Source organism: Bactrocera dorsalis, chromosome 4 (genome assembly GCF_023373825.1).
Source record: "Bactrocera dorsalis isolate Fly_Bdor chromosome 4, ASM2337382v1, whole genome shotgun sequence".
In the NCBI taxonomy this organism is placed as follows: domain Eukaryota; kingdom Metazoa; phylum Arthropoda; class Insecta; order Diptera; family Tephritidae; genus Bactrocera; species Bactrocera dorsalis.
The window spans coordinates 74,336,732-74,361,054 of NC_064306.1; the positions used below are offsets into that span (position 1 = coordinate 74,336,732).

The 24,323-nt window shown below is 32.3% G+C and overlaps 2 protein-coding genes across 3 annotated transcripts; both read left to right on the forward strand.

Annotated features, from left to right (window-relative positions):
• The first annotated feature begins 6,964 nt into the window (after positions 1-6,964).
• Positions 6,965-13,301, forward strand: LOC105228304 (scoloptoxin SSD14). 2 transcript variants are annotated; one of them, XM_011208083.4, is made up of 7 exons: positions 6,965-9,608; positions 9,870-10,031; positions 10,095-10,306; positions 10,407-10,803; positions 10,856-11,275; positions 12,610-12,850; positions 12,903-13,301. In XM_011208083.4, the coding sequence occupies exons 1-7, from the start codon at positions 9,511-9,513 to the stop codon at positions 13,179-13,181; spliced, it is 1,809 nt and encodes a 602-aa protein (XP_011206385.1). In that variant the 5' UTR covers positions 6,965-9,510; the 3' UTR covers positions 13,182-13,301. The 2 variants fall into 2 exon arrangements, with proteins under 2 accessions (XP_011206385.1, XP_011206388.1); XM_011208086.4 differs by having other exon boundaries at positions 6,965-10,023.
• Positions 13,302-14,377: 1,076 nt separating this feature from the next.
• Positions 14,378-23,965, forward strand: LOC105228305 (glutathione hydrolase 1 proenzyme). Its single transcript, XM_011208087.4, has 7 exons — positions 14,378-14,552; positions 20,993-21,160; positions 21,222-21,436; positions 21,915-22,308; positions 22,379-22,816; positions 22,883-23,123; positions 23,436-23,965. Exons 1-7 carry the CDS (start codon positions 14,548-14,550, stop codon positions 23,721-23,723), a joined length of 1,749 nt encoding a protein of 582 aa, XP_011206389.2. The 5' UTR covers positions 14,378-14,547; the 3' UTR covers positions 23,724-23,965.
• The last annotated feature ends 358 nt before the right edge of the window (positions 23,966-24,323 follow it).

Consider the following 24,323-nt stretch of genomic DNA (forward strand, 5'->3'; position numbering starts at 1 on the left):
GAATATATTTTTCAAGAACCGAAAACCGGTTAAGAAGACTTAGCAAATGAAGCTAAATGAAAACCCAAACAATATTTTTATACTCTTGCGACCTGTTGCTACAGAGTATTATAGTTTTGTTCACCTAACGGTTGTACGTATCGCCTGAAACTAAACCAGATAGATATAGGTTTATATATATAAATGATCGGGATGACGAGAAAAGTTGAAATCCGTGTGACGGTCTGCCTGTCCGTCCGTGCAAGCTGTAACTTGAGTAAAAATTGAGATATCTTGATGAAACTTGAACAGCAGGTTCCTTAGTACAAAAAAATTACGAGTTCGTAATCGGACCACTGCCATGCCTACAAAACGTCATTAACCGAAAACTATAATCTGCCATAACTAAGGACTTAATTAAGATATAAAACTGCCATTTGACACAGTGTTTCACAATAGGGAGGGACACCTATGCGTAAAAAATTTTTGACTCTGCCCTCTAATAAGTTTAAAGTACATATGTCCTAAACCACTAAAGCTACAACCACCAAATTTTCTAAACTCGAATATTATAAGAACTACTACCGAGAGTGTGAAAATGAATGAAATTGCTAACCCAAGCTCACTCACCATATAATGGTACGGTTCAAAACTACTAAAAGCGCAATAAATCAATAACTAATTACGTAGGGTGAAAACGGGCGAAATCTGACAACCACGTCTACTTCCCATTTAGCACGATTTCAAATTCCACTTGATTCTTTTACTTTCCAGTACACAAATCAAGAAGTAATTAATATAACGGAATACTATTTTGCAGTAATAATTAATTAAAGGGTGAGATATGCAGTTGACATTCATCCTTTCCTGACAATTATAATTCTGTGTATCAAAAATGACTTGAGTCGAGGCAATACATCTCTCAGCCCCTATATACTTATTATAAATATTTTCAAACTTCCATGTGACTATGCTGGATATATCGGCCAATATTTGAGTTTTCTATGAAAATTACAGAACATGTATTACTCATAACAGTATATCACTGTGTCTAAAATATATACAATTGTTCGAAAACTTGACTTATTCGTAGCTCCATATAACCATAACCAGGATTTTCGAACATCCGATTGACTTTGCCCCTTATGATTGGTGATTGTGCCTTAATGGATGATAATAGTTAATGGATAATGTCGGGTCGATACTTCCCCAACTCATACGCTATGTCGGTCAGTGTAGTATATGATGTATATAGCAAATTGCTTAGATTCTGATCCTCTGGTTGACATTTACATCGTAAGGTATTTCCCTGGCTTTGATTTCTTTAAGATGCAAGAGTATGAAATGATCGGTCTCACCAGAACTTAGTTCTTTCTTACTTGTTTTTAATTACCTGAATACAAGATTTCGCTGAACTATGTCAATGTCTACGCCAATTAAGAAGAAGAAGAATACAAGATTTCTGTTATCATAAAGTTGACAAATAGCTAACATGCTTACAAATAAACGTTTACATTTGTACATATATGCATTCCTCAAATTTTTCATTTCGACTAACCTTCAGAAAAAACGAAATGCTGACTACAAAAATTATGCTCAATTTACAAAAACATTTCCATTCATAAACGCAAGTATACATACATATACATATATCCAAATAATAATTTGCCGTTAAAAAAAAGAAATTATATGGTAATACATTTTGTTATAAAGTTAATTTTACTTATAAGTGCACCATAATTACAACTACTTATGTATATTTCATATTTGGCAATTCTACTCTTACTTGCTAATACAGCCGCGGTTCAGGTATACTTCTAATGCATTTTTTTATTTTTGTACACATGCAAATCAACATCATTCTCTCATACATACATATGTCCTTGATGTTTTCTTTGATACCTCCAATTGTTGTATTTTTTCATTTGTAGACCTTGCGTTTTTAGATATGCCCAAAAATTTCAATTGGTTTTAAGTTGGAGAAATTTCCTTACCATAGTAGCACATCCAAATTACACGAATTAACGCGATTCAAGCCAACTATAGGAGCTATGGCAAGGAGCAGCATCTTGCATAAACATGCTGTCTCTTGTCGGATACTTTGGCATTTTCAAATATGGCAAAAAAACACATTTCCCAAAACAGTTACATATGTATATGTTTGTGTATTGGTCAGAGTGTATCGTACCTATAACGAAGTGAATTGGGCAGAGTCTTTCGTCTAAAATTCAGCTCCAAACCAACACTGAAGGAGTATGCTTTACTTTAGTCCCTCAGTTTTTAAGATATTGTTTTGAAATTTTGTAAACGTCATTTTCTCTTCAAGAAGCTGCTCTATAGCTGCCATACAAACTGAACGATCGGAATCACATTCTTGTATGGAAAACTTTCACATTTGACAATGTATCTTCACAAAAGTTGGCACAGGTTATTTTCTAAGATAATAATGTAGTCTCCGAAGAAATTGTTGAGATCGGTTAACTATAGCATATAGCTGCCATACAAAATGAATGATCGGAATCAAATACTTGTATGGAAAACTTTGGCATTTGACGTGGTATCTTCACAAAATTTGACTTAGATTACTGCTTAATGTAATAACATAATCTCCGAAAAAATTGTTCAAATCGGATTACTGTAGCATATTGATTCCATACAAATAGTTACTAAAAGAAATGCACCTGTGAAAGGTATATAGCTTCGGTGCAGCCGAAGTTAGCGTTTTTTCTTGTTTTGTTTTAAAATTGGTAAAACCTTTACCGAAACGTTTCAATTGATGAAACAAGTTTTTGACAATGATTGCCTCTCCCGTAGCAGAGTGCACGAGTGGTTTCAACGTTTTCAAAGTGGTCGTGAGGACATAAATGACGATCAACATGTGGGCCAATCAAAATCCGTGATCACCGGAATTTCCATCGAAGCTGTGCGTGAATTCATCAAAAATCAGCTGAAATCATCATTTAAATTCATGGGAATGGAATTGAACATCTCCAAAACATCGTTCTTTTTTAAATTCCTGTTTACTTGCACCTTGTACATACATATCAGAGACCTGCATTGAGTATGATCGATCCGGTTTGATCAGCCACGCTCAAAACGGTCAAACTCAGCACAGCGGTTCGCTACAAAATTGTTCGATCGAGTTTCGTGCTCAAAACGAAGGAGTTCGATCAGTTGATTTGATTGCTCTGCTTACTGATTGGAACTGATTGGTTGGTTCCGGTATGATGATTGGAAATGATTGTTCAGAAAAAGACGATCAAGTCCAACGATGCACGAAAACTCCGACATCGATCAACTGTGCGTTTGAATTGATTGTGATTGAACCAATCAGATCGAGAATTGCCCTGCGAATATGTATGTATGTATGTGCATAATTTGTATGTACATATTTGTGTGTTTTAACGGAAACAAGTTGCGATGCATAAAATTAACCAAAACATTACTGCATATATTTCTTCATTTTTAACGCCTAAAACTAAAATTCAATTAATGCTTAAAATTAATAAACAAAGGTAATGCTTAGGAAAAACAAATTTCTAATTTTAATCACTTCTTCATTGAGATCCACAAAAACTTAAAATTAAAAAAGGTTTATTTTCTGGTTTCAATCTTAATCGCTAAAACTTTTATAAAATGAATTTAAAAAAAATAAGCTTTCAACTGCACATGGTCCGAGCCTATTTCTTTTTTCAGTTATAATATTTCCAGCTAAAGAAAAAGAACGCTCAGCGACTGCGCTGCTGGCAGGAACCACCCGGTATAACCAAACGGTATGATTGTGATCGATCGAATTGCAAGCAGCATTCTCGAACATTTTTTGCTGCTCACACAAGGCTTTCGATCGAGAAAAATCATGACGAAACAAGCAACAGTGATTGGAACTGAATGTTCGCTTTGAGCACGCTCGCTTACGATCATTCATTTTTGTTGAAGCAAAGTTTTGCGTCACAAAAAATCTGAGTCAATGATCGGGTATGATTGAAAAAATTGTGATCGTTGCAGCTCTCTGATACATACATATGTATACACGTTCAGTATTATCATTAAGACATACTCATACCTCATAGAGTGTGATTATCATGGACGACAACGTCCAATTATCGAGGGCCATTTTCGTTTCAGCAGAAAATATAAATCCTTCAATTGACTGAAATTAAATAATAAATAACACACTTACCCCGTGAGGAACGAACTTCTTCGGTAAGTTCGAAAACTATTTTCTCAACGCATCCGATAGTATCACCACACTTGGATTGTGAGATTTAATATTTAATTTGTTTCAGCTGTGTTACCGGGGTTAAAAAAGCTCCAGTTGCTTAGATTTCCTCTCTAGGCTGTCCAACATATTTTCCTTCACTTATTGCATAACAGTCGCTTGTTATAATATAATATAAGAATATTATGTGTTCTTAATAAAATTGCGCTTGCCCCACTTCTCCCGTCAACCGGCAAACACAGCTGCACTTGAGCATTGCGAAAACGCTAAAAACAAAATAAAACAAACTATTGTTTTTGTAAATTAAATTCGGTGCACTGAAGCCGCGTAACCAAACAGCAACCGAAGTTTTTTTCAATTTCTTCTATGCCCTTTCCAAAAAATAATGACAACAAATGCGATGCTTGAAGCACTTACCAATCGTCACTTCCAGTACTACAGGGTTTAATTGTCGTTTTCTAGTTGTCGTTGTTATCGTCGTTTCGTTCCTAAATTCGCATTCTTCAACTAAATCATAACGTCAAAGGAAATTAAAATTAAGAAAGTACGATAACGCCCAATAGCTCCATTGACCATGTACTTTTCACCAATTTTATAAATTTAAGTATAATAAGACAATATTTATTTTTTTATTTATTGGATATGCTTTTTTAAGTCTAATAATAAGTTATATAATCTTAAATCTATTTAAAAACTAGACAAGTTCAAGCAAGTGATTGAGCGGTTTTGGTGATAAGTTGTTCTTTAGTAACAATAACTACTTCTGTTGCTCTAGCCTTGGATTTGATGTGTACCATTTTTATTATTTTGTAAGTTCTTCTACTTCTTCAAATGAATATCCCTCCAAAAAAATAGAAATGCAATGTTTTTATTTCATTTCTTGAACCTATGGCATACGGCGAATTTTAATCCATATGTATTATCAGACTTCTTAAGGAATCCATTTGACCCGAAAGATGGACGGAAGTATGGGTCCGATATTTCAAGAAAACAATAACAAATAGTATGTTATAGATTTTTCTTATTGCTTACTTTTTTTTACTTAACACATATTTTATATGTTGATACATTATTTGATTATGATTATGCGTTGAGAACTTGTAGACAACGTACCATTGAAACCTCATTGTTTCACAGATGAGGACGCCCAAAAAACTCACACCACGTCAGGAACGAGCTGTAATAACTGCAGTGACTCAGAATCCGAAGATTTCAGCATTAAAGCTGTGTCAACAGATGCAACATAACTTTAAAAAAAACTTTGAGCCCCAAACTGTACGTAACACTTTACACAAAGCTAGTTTTATGAGCCAGTTCCACGATAATAATGTACTTAAGACTGTGGAACATGCGGCGGTAACGTAATGGTTTGGGGATGCATTGCAGCATCTGGTGTGGGAAATTTCGTTTTTATTAATGATAAAATGGATAAGCATTCATATTTGAAAATCTTAAAGGAAAATTTAGCTCCAAGCGTTGGAAAGTTGGGCTTGAGTGGGCAGTCTTTCCTGTTTCAACAAGACAATGAACGAAAGCATGCGTCATATCATGTGCAAGAATGGCTTATCTATCTACCATTGTAAGCAAGTAAAAACACCTCCGCAATCCCCAAACACTAACCCTGTAGAGCTTATTTGACATCTACTGGAGAAAAAAAAAATACCTACTCACCATATAACATCAAAGGATTCACCTAAAGATGCCATAGATACAGAATGGGCAAACACCTAACCCAGTTGGAAGCGTCGACGTTTAGAAACAGTTATTTGGGCCAAAGAAGGTTTAGCAAAGTATTATACTTAAACAAATCGGATTCAAAACAATATTTTCAATACGATGCCTAAACTTTTTTGATTTTTATTACATTTGTAGATTCAAAGGGAAACCTGTAATTTTTAAATAAATATTTAAGTATATGGTGTGCCTAATTTTTTTTGATTCACTGTATATTTTCAATATTAGCAATTAAATTGGACAATTTGTGGACTTGTCTATATTTCAAATAATAAAATTCCAATTTTTTTTAAGTCACAACCACTACGGTGGTTAGAGGATTAGTTTTTGAAAATCATTGATGATTTGAAAATTAGTATATAACTAAAGTCCGTCTAAAAGTCATGCAAGATTATTAATAACAACACATATAACACATATGTATATGTTTGTATATTAAGTATATTAATAAATAAATTTAATTTTTTTCTTTTAGGTTTAGGCGCTGTCAACGCTACATTAGCAACTGCAATTATTGAGAACAATATTGATATCGTCGAGCAAAGTAAAAGTTTAAGTGCCAAAAATTTAAACCTCATCGGAGTTGAGAAAAAATTACCGTATCATAACCAAGAAGAAACAAATAAACACGATGATAAAAAGGAGAAGGGAAATATGTTAGACTACATTAAAACCCCTGATTATAAGCTACTTAGCACAAATACCAACGAAAATTTATTCGAAGTTTCAGATCTAACGAATAATACTAACCCGAGTTCAAATAGTTTGGACACTTATTTTACCGGAAGAGCTAGTGAACATAATACAATTATTAACATTGACTTATATGATGACCAAATAAGTGTTAGTAGCATTCAGTCATCTCCGTCATTAAGTCTTGACGGTTTAAATACTAATCTCATGCAGTTCCCGTCAGGTGGAGAAAGTGTAGATGACAACAGTGGTATTTTTGACAACATTAATTGCAGTGGCAAATACTTCGAAAGTAGCAATAGGTGGACAAAATGATGATAGTTCTTTGAGCGAGTTTTTTTCATCTGTAGTAATTTCAGAGGTCGCAGATAAAAATGTTTGATTCAGCATCGAAGTAGTCATGCAGAAGAAAAACAGAGAGATTTAGAGAAGAAACTTTCGGAGGATTTTTTTCGCAATTATAATATACTTATTATTTTAGTAAGTTTTTTTTCAAGACGAATTTGTTACATGGTGATATGTATCCTATCAACATATTACTTTTTCTCTTAGTTTAAAGTGGATACAATCTAAAATGGGTTGTTTATTATTTCCTTTCATTCCACTATTAGACAGGAAATGACAAAAATAAAATGTTTTGTCTTCGCACTATCACCATGTTTGATTTTGACTTAGTTATGTTTTTTCCATGAACATGATATGGTAATACATATAATTTAAGTTCAATTTATTAAGTTTAAAATGAGAAGTTGATTTTACTTACCGCAGATTGACAGTAAAAACGCTAAAATATTGCAAACCATTTACCAAATGATATACATATACTATAAAAACTATACTTATTTAGCTATTTTTATATATTATAGTTAAGATGTAGAATTTGACGTCATGAGACACTGAAATAATATCTATTGACTAAGAGCAAGTAAATGACGTCAACAGGGGTTTCCACAAATTTTACTATTGTGGTCATTATATTGGTTCAGTTAATATTCTATTTCTAGATTAATACACTATATCAGAATAATTAGGAATATATAATTTACAAAGTTATAATTAAATATTTTATATTAATGCATGCATACAAATACATATGTAATTTGTATTACTAAATGCCAGTCACAATATGATAGATTTACTTTGAAAGAGTATATAACATCTGTTGCAAGATTAGACTGATAAAGGGATTGCAGGCTGTGAATTTTTATCACTCCTTCAGAATCTGGATCCAAAAACGTCTGGCCATATTTTTTTATAAACCCAGCTTGAAAAAAAAACTAAAATATAATTTGTTTAAAAAGACTTTTTGCATCATCTAAGGTCAATACAGCAATATGTTTTTAAATATAGCTGGCTTTTAATTATTTTACAATTTATTTTCTGCAAAAGTATCGTATATACACATTACCAAACTTAAAATAATGTTTACATGAATTTTCTACATTTTTATATATATACATGTACACACATACATATGGTACATACATACATAATCATTATAACGCTGAAAAGAACTCATAAGAATGTGAGGCAGCTTTTTGTGCCTGAAAATGTTACTTTTCTTTATTTACAAATTGGAATTTAGAATCAGTAAGGCGATATTGTTTCGTTATCAGATCACTTTTCTTATTTTTGTTGACGTATGTCTTCCGATGTTCTTCGTAGTCATCCTTTTAAGAACAAATGAAATATTTCCAGAGTTATTTGTATACTCATAACTCAATTCGAAGAGTTTACGCGCTCATGCGAATCGTATAGTTGGAAAATAATTAAACTTTGCACATGTTTGTATTATAATATCCATTCTTTTTAATAACCGGTTATTACAGATGCTTGATGAGATGTTTTTAAATTAAATAAGGTATACATATAATTATGTAAAATTGCTTCTATAGTTTTGTTGATCACTTCAACTACATATTTGTACAAAATCGTTTAATTTAGATTGGTATTGTTCGTACTATGTTTCATTTTGCGTACTATGTATCATTTTGCATTTTTTCAGGTAAAATATATGTACAAAATAATTACATAAGTAATAAAAATTCTAAAATTGGGATCAAATGTGTTTTAATTAGCAGCATTGAAAGAAGTTTTGTAGAACATATACAAATATGTATTTGGTAAAAAAGTTAGTTATGTAAGTATTGCTTGTATTTCCCCACATTCCTTATTTTAAATTTTATGAAAAAATAGAAATTTGCTGAACCATTCATTTTAAAATGCGTCAAGAAAGTTAATTACTGCAGGAGGGAGTTCGTGTTTCGATACTACTCGTAATTGTAAATAATTCTACCAAACTCTCTTCATAACAGTATACAAATATATTTAGATTCTATTAACTTGTTAACTAATAAGTCTTATAATTTTTTTTTATAAAATTTCAAAAAGTAAATAGTGTTTATGAAGATTTATGACTTTTTAACGTATAGTAAGTAATATTATTAGTGACAGTTAAAACTTCCTGTAAATTTCGATCATTTGCTTATTATAACATAAAGCAAAAATAACATTTACTGTAATTGTAATATAAATTTTCAAATAAGGGAGTAAATTGAAGCAATATTTGTATATATTGTTAAAATTTTTGTTTTTTTCCTGACTTATGACAGAGATAATAATTGTAGAAATGCAGTTCAGATAAATAAGTATTTGTTTTCGCGCCACTCTACTGCATATATAATTTACCTTATTGTCCAGCAGCTTGAATATCTTCATTCAAACAATTCCTTGGAGTAAAGTAAAATTTAACTTTTAATATACAATTATCAAATACCGGCGTATTGTACACAATGCGGCAGCAACAATTTTCTCGAATCGTACTCAAACGTCAAACGCGAGAAAATTTAGCAGAATTTACCTGGTTTACTCTCTAAGCCGACGATATGAGGAATAACGATAATTATATATCAAGGACGCCATGGAGAAATATACAGGCCACTCAAATAAAATCTCCGCTGTTGGTGAATAAAGCCAATACGAGGTTTTTTAATATGTTTTAATAAATACACAATACGTATCTATATACATATGTACATATGTATGTATGTAGTAATTTGATAATGTTGTTTAATTTTTGACAACTTCATTTGGTGAATTGAGTTTGAATGAAAAATGAACGCATATCTGAACTTTTTATATCATGCCATAAAAACCATATAATTTGGTAGTTCCAAATTTGAAAAATTAAACACAAAATTTCATTTGAATTAGAAAATAATAATAAAAAAATTGTTCTGTATAGCTGCTGCAAAAAATACGCCAATATTTGGGTAATATTAATACTAGCCATTATTGGCATTTCATTGGGTTTGGCTCTTGGATTAAGAAGTAAACATAATGGGACAGTAAAACTTGGTTATGGTGTAATTGTTTCAAACGGTGATGGATGTGCCGAGGTTGGAGGGTAATTAGAAAATTTAATTACAATAGTTTACAATTGATATCTTTATTTGATACAAACAATTAGCAAAATATTAAGCAAAGGTGGCTCGGCGGTGGATGCGGCGATTGCTACATTACTATGTGAGGGCGTGATGCTGCCTCATAGCATGGGGGTTGGCGGTGGGTTTGTGGCTACAATTTACTGCAAGGAAACAGGAAAAATTGAAACACTAATAGCACGGGAAACCGCGCCAGCTGCTTCTGATGAGAAAATGTTTATTAATAAGAAAATTACAGGTAATATAATGAGAATGTAGAATTTTAAATATACTATAAATACAATAATTTGTATAAATATGGTACACCTATTACAAATTGTAATCGTCGATGTACCAAGGCGCTCTTGCTGTTGCTATACCCAGTGAAATATATGGATATTGGTGTTTGCATGCAAAATATGGGAAATTGCCTTGGAAGGTTTTATTCGAACCCACAATTGAGCTATGCTTTAAGGGAATTAAAGTTTCAAAGTATTTGGCGGATATATTAAAACTATATTGCGATCGCATACGTAGTGAACCCTCAATGGTCGAGATTTTTATTAATCCAAATACTGATGAGCTGTACAAAGAAGGGGAAATAATGTATCGCCCAAAATTAGGTGAAACTTTGAAAATAGTAGCTGAAGAAGGACCAGGGGTTATTTATAATGGTGGAAGAGTTGGCAAAAAACTGGTTCAGGATATACAAGAAATGGGTGGAATTGTTACAGAGTCAGATTTACGAAATTATGAGTAAGTACTCTATCAAATGAATAAACACTATTTTATGCAATGTACTTTTCAGAGTACGTTGGGAAGATACAGTTAAGGTGCAATTTAAGCATGGTTATACATTACATACCACCCCATTGCCAACTAGTGGTGTTGTGCTGGCTTTTATACTAAATGTAATGGAGCCAATGTACACAAAAAATGAATCGGTATTTTGGCATCGAATGATTGAAACTTTCAAACACGCATATGGACATCGAACCCTACTTGGCGATATTCACTTTGAACCGCATGTTTCTGAAACCTATGAAAATATGCTTGACCCAAGTTTTGCTGCCAAGTCTCGAGAGCTTATCTTGGACGATCACACATACATTGATTTCGCTCACTACGGTGCTAATTTTACAAATGAGGAGGATAGGGGAACAGCCAACATTGCTATATTAGCACCAAATGGAGACGCTATCGCAGTAACAAGTACAGTAAACAGCCAGTAAGTAAATGATTTTCTTTAACTTTTTCAAAAAAAATGAAATGTTTTATGGGAATTTATGCATCCTTTGGCCCAGTTTTTAAGCTCACGTAATTGTTCTTTCTGGGCACCTGAAAGGATCTATATGGCACTAGTTAGATGCGAATTGGTGCAATACTGCCTGAAAGCTAAATTATTTACTTTGCTTCGTATTTGCGTATTCATACATACATACATATGAATATTATTAGGTTTGATATATATATATCTTTGCGATGAACATAAAGAATTAGCTAAAAATTTGAAAGTGGATGATTTCGAAGAAGACAGTCACTTCAAATTGGGTAAGGTACCATACAAACTTGGGTTTAAGACTAAGTTATGTGCAATAAAGAGTAATGGTTAATTAGGAATTTATGGGATCTCGAATTTGACTGTGTAGAACATTTAAAAAATTAAAAACTGATATGGCATAGGAACATATTATTTAAAAATATAAATGGGCAAACCATTTTAATATAAAAAATTATATCCAAATGGAAGAAGCTACATAGTTATCTGCAATGCGGAGACAAAATTAAACTTTTGATTTTTAGATATGTAATGTATTTTGAAATTAGATTTTAACTTTTTATTTTTCACATTAGTCCTACTGTAAGTATGACCATGTTGGTTCAATAAGTTCAAGGTTATCGTAACCTTGTATTATTTGGACGTTGGAATAAACTATTCAATATAGTTAAAATATTATTTCCGAATAAAGCTGAACACATGTTTGCCGGTAAAAGAATCTAAGCGATCGTACTTGAGTTTTAATTATTTTTAATTCATTTGAATAATTTGTATTGAAAATATAGAGAATTTATCATTGTTATTTTACTAAAAATTCAAATTCATATACATATATATATTTTTTTATTTATTTATGAATTATTGTAATGTTAACATAATTAAGATATAAACTATCCTATATTTTAAGTTGGATCAAATTGAACATAGTGTGCTAAATTTTACTAAAATTGTTCAGTAGTTTAGGAGTTAACCCCGGAGAAACCGTAACACGTAATTTTTATATAGATATATGTATGTATATAGATATACATATAATACATAGATTTGTCGAAGATTGCTTAATTTAAATAATTATTAATTAAATCATTCATGTGTATATTTAACGTAACATTGTAGGGATATATTTTTCTTTTTTGAACAATCTTGAGATTAGATAAAAATGTTGAAGAAAATTATATATTACATATATAATAATATATATAAATATAATAATATTATATATATTAAAAGACAACGTCAATAATATTTTATTGTTAATTTCAAATACTCCTTCATTGGAAAAGTTTTGGTTCGAAAGTTCGCTCCCGTCAAACTGGAATTATACTCAATGACGAAATGGATGATTTTTCGACTCCCGGCGTTATAAATGCTTATGGTATACCATCTTCACCTTCCAATTACATAAAACCTGGCAAGCGTCCTTTAAGTTCAACATGTCCCAGCATAGTGCTTGATCACAATGGAAATGTCAAGTTAATGGTAGGAGGTGCGGGGGGATCGCGAATCACTACCTCTGTTGCTCAAGTATGAAGAATTTATTGATAAAAAAATACATATCTATGTGCAATTTTTATAGGTTATAATCCGGTATTTGATGCTAAATCATACATTACAAGAATCACTTGACGCTGGACGTGTACATCATCAGCTGGCACCTATGCAAGTAGACGTAGAACCAGAGGTACCAGAACATGTGAACAATTATTTGTTAAAAGTGGGTCACGATATCAATTATTTGGGTGGAGATAAAGCATATTCAGCGCTAACTGCAATTGGCCTAAAAACAGAGATGCCTCAAGCCGCATGTGATCGCCGTCGTCTAGGCAGCTGGAAAATAATTTTTCCAGATGTTTAGTGTGTAAAAAATCACCGTCTAAACAAGATATTAATTAACTTTGAACTAACTTTTATAGAACGTAAAACTAGATATTTCACGTGGCTTGATCTCAGCAAATCAGTACTACTGCAGACTTCTATTACTCGTATTAATCAATTTCTTTTAGAGTAGCCTTCTAACTGAATTCTAAATCAACTTTTTTATATACATATGTATATAATGTAAATATTTCGATTCCGTCAGACATTTTTCTTGATACTTCTAAACTTAATAAACTTAATGACAAATAAATAATTTTGGAATTTTATTAGAAATATTGTAATAATAATTTTCCTGACCGGATAGAAACACCGCTTACACGGTTATAGCCGGAGATACATATTATATATATACATATAATGATTTTCAATTCTGGGATTGACCTTTTCCTATTCTACTCTATAAATTAAATTAACGCCTTCAGGTGAGTTTATATAATATAGATATATTTGAATTGAATTCAATTTGGTTATTTTTAATATTATTAATTTATTCGTGGACACGAATATAGTAATGAAAGTTAGTAAAATACCAAATATGATTATACTTAAGCAAATCGCAATTTCTTCGAATGTTGAACTATTACATATAAAGCTTTGTCAGCACATGAATGTAATTTTTATCCTTACAAATTTATGAATATTATTATCCCTTAATTGCTTATTTTGGTTAAATACCGATTGGAAATAAATACATATTTATGTATATGCAACCGTGCTTTTTACATGAAAGATAGACTTCATACTTCTGTTTAGGTGAATACTATGTGTAGGTAAAACCACATATTGCAGTGTCAGATTAAAACCATTAATCAAAGTTTTAAATAAAAACAAGTTTGTATATATGTTTATATATAATAGTTAATTTCACGTAACGTAATATGTGACTTATTTGTTGTAGAGTTACCCTCATCATCTAATAAAGTCAATTCTTATGTTATTGAGAGATGCATCCAGTTGTTTTTATAAAACGTTCCATTGTACATAATATTTGTATATAAGTACATCAATATGTACATATGCATACACGTTTCGATATGTCTCTACGTTCATTTTATATGTATTTACACTGCGATATCAAGTATAAGTTTCTGATGACAAGTGCTTTTCACAAATTTTGTGACAACAGTCGTCAAGCTTATTCAGTAGAGCTTTGATCGTTCAGTCGAACTCAACCCGCATTGCAGTTCGTAAATTTTGTTTACATTGCATATGGACAACGAAATTTCATATACACAGTAACAAAAAAAAAGTTTTAATTAAATAAAACAAACTTGACAATTTGGTTGAAAAAAGTTATTAAAAGTATTTATTTCCATATTTTAAAAGTTAGCACAACGATAATCATGAGGTGAGCAAATGAGATCTCGATATTTATAACACTAGTATGACCGTCACATGTAGCTAAATAAGTTTTGTGCGAAGTACAGTGAAATTCCCCATTACGGACATCTGCCATAGCTGGACAAATTTCATAAACACAAAGTTTTCATTACTATTTTCATACAAAACCAATTCCTATAACCGGACATGAGTACGTTCCAATGACCCGACACGGACACTATTTTGGTAATATTTCGTATCAGAGATAAATAAATTAAGAACACTTAAGAAATTTGTGTACAATTTATAGTTTCCGCTTTTTAAATTCTTATTAATTTTTGGTGTTTTAAAACAGTTTTTTAAGAATAATACGTACTTGTAAAATGATCACAGCAAAGAAATCGTCTTCCGCCGGTGCCGTCCGATTCGCGGTGGCTCAACGGAAACCAATGATTTAATTATCATTAATTCACTCCTGACTGACATTGGCTCGCTTTTATTTGTTTTATAGAAATACGGTTCTGAATTGCAGCTAAACAATTAAATTACAATTAAACACTCCTTTTTGTCACGGCGTGACCGATGATGAAAATATTCACTGTATTGCATTCAACTAAAATATAAATGCAGTTACTGAATTTAAATACACAAAACAGATATGTAAATGTGTATATTTGAGTATATGTATAAGACTTGATTTGATATTACCTGGCAAAGCAAAACAAGTACAATTTTAAGTACAGACATGTTTTAAAGTAAAACACTTGAGATCTTATTCATACATTTGTATGTAACGCTGCGCATGTGTCTTCGAAATGTTTTTAAGATGTACCACTACTGTAATTTGCGCATAAGTGTATTAATTAATGGTTATTGTTTTGATTAATGTGAATCTGTAATTCGTTCGGAAAGAATTGCCATGCTTGATTAACCATATTTTTGAGTATGAATGTCGAGTTCGTTTTGTTTTTCAGTCCAAATTACGGACTAATTTTGTAAGTTTACTTACTATGACAGGAATACTCACCATGGGGGCTAGATAAATACCGCAAGAGGGAGCACTAATGTGACGAATTATTTTTATACCCTCAACAGAGTATAGTAAGTTTACTACGAACAATATACATATACCAGCATGATAAGCTTAGCCTATCTAACTATGTCCGTTTGTTCCCAAGAAGCTGCTCATTTGTCGGAACGGCCGAAATCAGACCATAATAGCATATATGTATGTATGTAGCTGTCATAAATACTGAACGTTATATGTTATGTCTTCTTTGAGCGAATTTCTGATTTCACATTAGTTCAATGCAATAGTTAAAATATGGCTCTTTGGCTATTCCTCTTGCTTATAAGCATAAAACGGCAGAGTCAGGGTAGTAAACAAATAAGAATAAAGAATAAGTATTTGAAGCATAGAAAGTGTTTTTATTTCCACATTTACTTTTCTTTCCTTTGCAATATTTTTGCTTATTATAATTAATTGCTTCATTAACTTCGAGTGATTTTTACTGATGTCGTTCAGTTTCTACGATAACATCTCCTACATTACCTTATTAAACAATCAGTTTTTATGATAACATCTCCTACATTACCTTATTAAACAAGTTGCACCGCAGTTTCATTTATTACTACTGACTATCAAACTAAGTCCAAACATTACTAAAATGAATTCTAAAACATTTGAAGATGCTTTAAAGGTAAAATATTATCTAAATGTATATACATATATACATATGTATGTATGAGGAATATGCATGAGGATATAGGCATCCTTATTTGCTATTCATATTTTGAAATTATTCAGAAAGATATCGGCCAATGTTTGTCTGCTGTGAGAAATATGTTTCGATTATATAGTTGTTTTTGAAACCCCTGTGCAAGGTAAATTTGTTAAACTAGGAAACTAAGTAGTAATTATTTCAAATTGCTATGTTGTGTAATTGAGTCTTAAATTATCAACAACTATTAGCAACGTGAAGTCAGCTATTTTAGAAAAAACTAAGAAAAACCAAAGCAGTGTTTCTTTTTATGGCTTGATAACTTTAATTTGAAATGCTCAAAATTACTATTAACCGGTTTTTATCAAAGTTAATAACGAAATCTTATATTGTAAATATGGGGGGAAAGTCGTGCGTCATAATGATTTTTGATTATATTTCAAATTGTATATCAAAATTCTAATGAGATAATGACAACCACCTCAATAAAACATTTTTATTTCCTTATATAAGTAGTAAATATAAGTTATCACAGCTAATGAGCCATATTAGAAGATATTTATTTAATTGGGCTTATCTTAAAACGTGCATCTGCTCACCGACATTTGAAGTTCTTAATCAGGAATCATAAATTCCTTAATATTAGAGCAAATTGGTGTCATAAAATGTAGAATAATGCGCATATATGTACATGTGTTTATATATGTGTACACATATGCAAAATTATAATCTTTTTGTGGCCGCAATAAAGTAACGTACTATACATTTCAATATCACATTTAGTACATTGTTATATCTGTTAATTTGTTTATTCAGAATGTGGGCTTCATTATTGCTTATACTTTTTACCGGAAAATCCTTTTTATAATGTCGATTATGATTTAATTTTGTTTTAGTATCTTACCGAATTTCCAATAATGTAACCAAAGCTGTGAAAAAAAAAATTCCTCACGAAGCATGCGCTGCGAATAGTACTGATTATAGAGCAAAATAATGTACTACGACTTCGCAGAATATATAGTTATCTATTAAAATGACGCGACATGTACTGTCTATGTACATATGTGAAACTGTCATAGTTTCGTCACAATACTCGTAGGTGTTCTCTTATTAAAAAAGAAAAGAAAAATAATAATTAAAATAAAAATACCTCTGCTTATTAATTACCTCATATTCAAGCCTGATTCAATACCTTTATATAATTTTTTGAATTATTCGATTTCGACATTCCAATCGAAAGATAGCTCGAATTTTAAAATGTATATAAGCATTAGGAAATAGTCGAGTGGGGAGCGTAGAAATCTTCTTATATGTACATATATGTATAATAATGAAACACTATTTCTTTAAGTGCCCGCATAACGTCCGAACCACAGCTATAAGTGCATATACACATAAGTATCTAATAATGAAAGTCGTGTTAGTTAAATGATTTAAAAACTCAAGAACGGCTGAAGGGATTTAGCTGAAAATTGGGCGGGATGTAGCTTAGAAGGTAGGCTACTTTTGAAAAGTTCAATCATAATTTGAGATGAGTGCATGATATCCTTGACAATAACGTAATACAAATAAGATGTCTTAAATGTAATATAATGTAATATGTACATGATATCAACACAACCGAAGAAGCAAAATTTATTTTTTATTGAGTTAATGCGGAAAACGTCAACAAACGGGATATTAAGTTTAGACCAAGGTCTAGGCCGATTCCTTTTTAACAAGCGTCAAACTTCATAATGTTTAGGAAAATGTGTACATTTTAATTTTTATGAAATATTACATTTTGACCAACTGTCCCTGGGTTTCATTAGGGTACTTTACATACCATCGCCAATTATATGGAGTAAAGTCAGGCGGATGTTCGAAAATTCTGGTATTAGTTATGTATGTATATAGAGGCTAGGTCAAGTAAAAATCAAGGTCAAGATAAAATCTCACCCTGTCTTTTAATTGATGTGCTAATTCACATATTAGCGATACATGAGTATAAAGTCTCCCGAAAATATTTATAATAGGTACGCGGGGGCTAAGGGAGTATCCAACCCTTATTTGACATCTAATATCCGAAGGAAATTCTCTCCGAATTTCAATTACCAAATGTGTATGTTTCACACCCTGGCCGATATTTGCCGTAAAAAGTCAACTATAGATACTGGGGTCTACATAATCATTGAACAGCACCTGTTGACAAGAGATATCCTGCTTTGGATTTCGAGGTTGACATTGTTGTTGGTGTTGATGCTGGTTCCAAGATAGACGAAATTATCTACAATTTCGAAGTTATGACTGTCAACAGTGACGTGGGTGCCTAGTCGCGAGTGCGAGAACTGTTGGTTTGATGATAAAAGATGTTTCGTCTTGCCCTTGTTCACTACCAGACCCATTTGAATTAACGGGTTATATATATAAATAAATGATCAGGATGAAGAGACGAGTTGAAATCCGAGTTACTGTTTGTCCGTTTGTCGGTCAGTACAAGCTGTAACTTGAGTAAAAATTAAGATACATATATATTTTGATGAAGCTTCGCCACATATTCCGTGACAAAAAAGGACGGGGTCGTAGATGGGCGTAACCGAACCATTGCCACGCCCACGTATATAATATGTATATAAAAACATTAAGTTTTACATCAAGGATGGCACAAGAGGGCTTTATGGGAGCCATTGTCAAAAATGGACGATAGGAATAACACCGTCCACTTTTAGGTGCAATTATACGAAATCATAAAGGTTTACGACGATTATCGTCAATTTAATACGATTTTTGAGCTGTAAATATCTTTACTAACCACAGAAATGCTTTCTCATTATACCTACTAAATGTCAAATCGAATATTTGCACTTTTAAATAATAACAGAAATACAATAAAGTATTAAGAAAAAAAAGAAAATTTCTTCTTTCCTATTTTTCGTGGTGGAAGGGCTGTCTTTATAGCAATGAAACACCGTTTTCAGAGCATTATGCTTACTATGTACTTACAATAGAAGAAAAAGTACCGTTGCACAGTAGTTCCATTTGTATGGAGGATAGCGACAAATGAGCTCAACAATAACATATTAAGTAAATCCGTATTTGTTGCAATTCGAGAAGTTTTCCTCGTATGGTGAAGCCTATGCCTCTTAATATCCTTGTTTTTGGCTTCCGTAGCTTCCTCTGATAGTTCTCCAATGGATATTATTGCACTTTCGATGGCTTCGGAACCATGCACTAGGATCTTGTGAACTGAAGGTGGAAGATAGAACCAAGGGTACTTCTCTACAAGCCCTTTAGCAATTTCAAGTGCGAATTGCTTAAATTTGTCCGCGTTTATTTTAATCTCAGAGAGAGAGAGTGAGACAACAACAACTAATTCTACATTTGTTTATTGACATTACTTGCAAAAACCAATGCTATAACACGCACATTTGATGTACAAAATACACTTTGAAACTAAAAAGTTAGGTTAGTTTAATGAACTTTATTTAGAAACCTGCAAATCCCTGCACATGAACTTAATATTATTTTAAACTATATACTTTTATCAACATTTACACACTAATCCGGTCACTGCATTCGGTTGACAAAGTTACTAAATCTCCAAATACATTTAACAAAGAACAACAAAACTGAATCAAAAAGACACTTCATTAAAATTTGTTATTCTAAAAACAACAGCACAATTTAAAAACTTGTTATTACTGAAAAATAATACTATTACCATCTACTTTAATTTCCATTTTCAGTATTTTTATTAAGACACTTTCTTAAATTAAACTTTTGCAGTTGAATGTACACGTTGCTTTCGCTTTTATTTTTGTCAACTATTTACTTCTGTGCAAGGCCGTACATATGTTGCTTTCACTCAAGAAGTTCCGTTAGAAATAATCAAAACAAACTCAAAATACATAAATTTGATGGCATATGCAACTATTTATTTAGCTACAAGCCCAATGTATAAACATAGACTTTTTTATTTTTGTCGTATGGGAGGAACCACCGTGCGTTGGAAAAAAATGGTTTTTATAGAATTGTTAGTTACCATAGAATTTAAAATAACATCAATCGTTTTTGGTGTGACCTCATTTTTCAGTATTTCACAGAAATACATTATAATGTCTTTATATGAAACAAAGTGTATTATGATCAGGGAAAGATTCTCTCATGTCATTAATCTGTCTTAAAGATTGACCCATCTTTTCGGTAAAATGTCAAACATAATTATTTAGGTCAACATATTCAAAATTTTCATCTTGGATGTGGAAACTATTGTTTTTGGTATTTATTTAGTTAATTATCACAACTTTAATAGTTTTGGTGGCGTGGCTATCATCTGATTTTACCTATTATTACGATTTTCTACTCGACTTGCACTCCCACTCTCTGAGAGCACTCGTCAGCAACTCGTTGGAAGGGAACTGTGGGACGACATTTCAAGCTCCTTACGTACAGCTGCAGTACCCGTCAGGGGAAGCAGAGGAAGAGGAAGACCTCCACTCCGTTGGAAAGACCAGGTGGAGAAAGACCTGGATTCGCTTGGAACCTCCAATTGGTGCCACATCGCGAAAAGATGTGTTAACTCGATTAGAACCGAGTAAGCGGCGTCTTCTCCAGTAAAGAAGAAGATACCATAATGTATATATATAGCTCTATAACTATCCTATATAACTTTTAGAGGTTAAAATCAACTGTGAACTATACAATTATGACCTGAAACAACATGTTTCGAGAGTATATGGTAATAATATAGTTTCTTTTAACTTTGCAGAATAGTTTTTGATAAGAAATTCCTTATATGGGCTGTAGGCTTGGTGGCTATGGGCTTGGTGGTAGTTGGCGTGATCCTTGGATTAGTATTCGGTTTAAAAAGTGAAAAACATACGACTATAGTTGCCGCGGTAGTTTCCAATGGAAAAGGTTGTGCCGATATAGGCAGGTATGTACACATCAGAATATTTTACTGACATTTTTTGCAAGAACAATAAATTTCATTGTAGTCAAATGTTGAATGATGGTGGATCTGCTGTGGATGCGGCAATTGCAACGCTAATTTGTGAGGGTATCATTCTACCACACAGTATGGGGATCGGCGGGGGTTTCTTCGCTACAATATATACCAAGTCCACTCGTAAAATAGAGACTTTGGTAGCACGAGAGATGGCTCCTTCTGGATCTCGAAAAGACATGTTTGTTGGCGAACAAAATATTCAAGGTTAGTAAAAGTTAACAGATAATATTGGGCTGGATGTAATTGCAATACTAATGTCCTTAAGTACATAAAAATAGGTAACGAACATAATCAGCCCTAACACGCAATACATCGTATACTGTTTTTTCGGGAAAGATACGAATTTGTTATCATATAATTTGAACCATTACGAACGTAAGTTCAAAATTCGTAGAGTGGCAGTTAACGGATCCATATTTTGTTCGTAAATTCAATTTGAATATAAACGATTTCAGTTTTATTTATCAGAATTTAAATTTTTTGTTCTACCCAGCTTATTTTGAAATATCTTAATGAAAGCAAATTATGCAAACATTCGTATTCGTAGCTTTGCTACGATGGATTGCGTGGTAGGGCTGAATACTTACCAACAGATAAGTGAGTAAAATACAACATCTAGGGTAGAACAAAATCTTGCGAAAGTTTATTTTAATCGTTGAAACAAAATACTTTTTATACACAGGTGCTCTTGCTGGTGCTGTACCTGGGGAGATACTTGGATATTGGGAAATGCACAAAAAATACGGTCGCCTTCCATGGAAAGTGCTATTTCAACCGACCATAAAATTATGTAAAGAAGGTCATTGGGTTTCTAAATACCTTGCTGCGGCTATTCAATCTAAGCTGACCGAAATTCGCAATGAACCTTCACTGTCGGAAATTTTTCTGAAGGATGATGGTACACCGTTTGTGGAAGGAGATTATATGAAGCGAACTCAATTGGGTATTACACTAGGAATAATTGCTGAAAATGGTGCCGGGGAGCTTTACGATGGCGGAGAAATCGGCAAATTGTTCATAGAAGATATTCAAGAGCTAGGTGGAATTATTACCGAAGATGATTTGAAAAATTACAAGTATGTTTCTATATAGCAAGTTATCTGTTTTATTAAATTAAAGTTAAATATATTGTGTATATTTAATTAGAGTACGTTGGGAGGACACTAACCACGTTATAGCAAATGTAACAGGTGGATATACCCTTTACACCACACCTCTTCCATCTAGCGGCGCTGTACTTGCATTTATACTAAATGTTTTGACTAATTCACATACCGATAATGAAGAAATTTACTGGCAACGCGTGGTTGAAACATTCAAGCATGCCTATGGTCAACGCACAAATTTGGGTGACATGGAAAATGAACCCGACCTAAAGCAGACAATTGAAGAAACATTTTCTAATTTAATTAGCCAAGAGTTTGCAGATCATATACGAACATTAATTTTTGACAATCAGACATTTGATAATTACGAATATTATGGTGCAAACTTCACCTATGTAGAAGATCACGGAACTGCAAATATGGCTGTATTAGCTGCAAATGGGGATGCTATAACTGTTACCAGTACAATAAACAATTAGTGAGTGAAAACATTATTGAATCCAATAATTGATAAAAATTATTAATTTGCTTGTTACTTATGTAGTTTTGGTGCTAAGGTTCGATCACGTCGCACTGGTATTATTCTTAACGATGAAATGGACGACTTTTCCACGCCGGGTATAGTCAATGGTTTTGGAATACCGGCCTCTCCTAGCAATTATATACATCCCGGAAAAATGCCCATGTCTTCCATGTGCCCGGTAATTATACTTGATCAAGATGGCAATGTACGAATGCTGGTTGGAGCGGCTGGCGGTAGCAAAATAACCACTTCAGTTGCGACGGTATTTATAATTTATTTTACATGCCACATTTACCGTAAAAGAATGTGCACATTTATTCCTAATTTTCCTCATACACGAATGTTTTTGAAAACAAACATTTATTCATTCGTCTACGCTAATTTTCAAAATAGTCCTAATTCGATTGCTAGCGTTTCTTCAAATCAGTGAAACAATTCTTAAACTGGATTTTTGGAGTAACTTTAAGCTCCTTCGGCAATGCGCTTTTAATGCCACCGATTTAAAAATGATGAGGAAATCAATAAGACCTATTATTTAAATAATTTGAATACAATTATTCATATTTATTTGTAGGCAATCATCAAATATCTTATTTTAAATCAGTCATTAAACGAAGCTGTAAATGGAGGAAGACTGCATCATCAATTAGCTCCAATGCAAGTAGAAATTGAGCCTGAAGTATCGCAATCATTATATGCATATCTCAGTAAAGTGGGTCACATTATAAATGTGTCATCAGATTCGGGATTTGCTGCTGTGACTGCAATCGGTGTACGTGACGGCATTCCAGAACCATTTTTTGATCGACGACGAGTTGGAAGCACATCCACGGTGTCGCTTAAAAACAAAATGGTACATTGAAAATGATTATCGATGCGCGGAGTAATTACTTAAAGGTCAATGTGCTAATGGATCGAAACTCATACAAACCGGTTAACGTCTGTTATATAAGTTTGTTTTAAAAGTTTGTTCATGCAATAATTGTGATATTAATATACTTACGTTAGGTATTGAATGGAGAAGTATTAACTACTGTAGTCTCAACTATTTAATCAAATAAGAAATAAAATTATAATTGGTAAACTTATTCGGTCAAATAAAAAGTGTTTGTTTTAATATTACATATCGTCACCTGAAATGCAAAATAACGTAACAACATTTTCGGAAATTTACAGTGGCATGAATGAAACACGAAATAAAATGGAACACGAGTGAAAAAAAATTTAGAATTGGTTAAAACTGGTTTTTATATGAGCGCAGAACCTGAAAATATGTACATATATGACATATGTAATATTATGTATATAATTTGAAGTAGTGAATCGTAATCAATAAGACACTCGATTTCGAATTTTTTGATGATACGTTAGTTTGCATTTGAGGTGACGATATACATAAATGCCTATGCTAGCAATTATTTGTAATTTGCAATATACCATATACTTATGTATATGGATATTA

Excerpts from the sequence above, each read along its gene's own strand:
- LOC105228304 (XM_011208083.4), top strand. The coding sequence starts at position 9,511 with ATGAGGAATAACGATAATTATATATCAAGGACGCCATGGAGAAATATA. Across the intron at positions 11,276-12,609 it reads ACAAGTACAGTAAACAGCCA|TTTTGGTTCGAAAGTTCGCT; the intron begins GTAAGTAAATGA and ends TCATTGGAAAAG. Across the intron at positions 12,851-12,902 it reads TCACTACCTCTGTTGCTCAA|GTTATAATCCGGTATTTGAT; the intron begins GTATGAAGAATT and ends CAATTTTTATAG.
- LOC105228305 (XM_011208087.4), top strand. Across the intron at positions 22,309-22,378 it reads GATGATTTGAAAAATTACAA|AGTACGTTGGGAGGACACTA; the intron begins GTATGTTTCTAT and ends ATATTTAATTAG. Across the intron at positions 23,124-23,435 it reads TAACCACTTCAGTTGCGACG|GCAATCATCAAATATCTTAT; the intron begins GTATTTATAATT and ends ATTTATTTGTAG.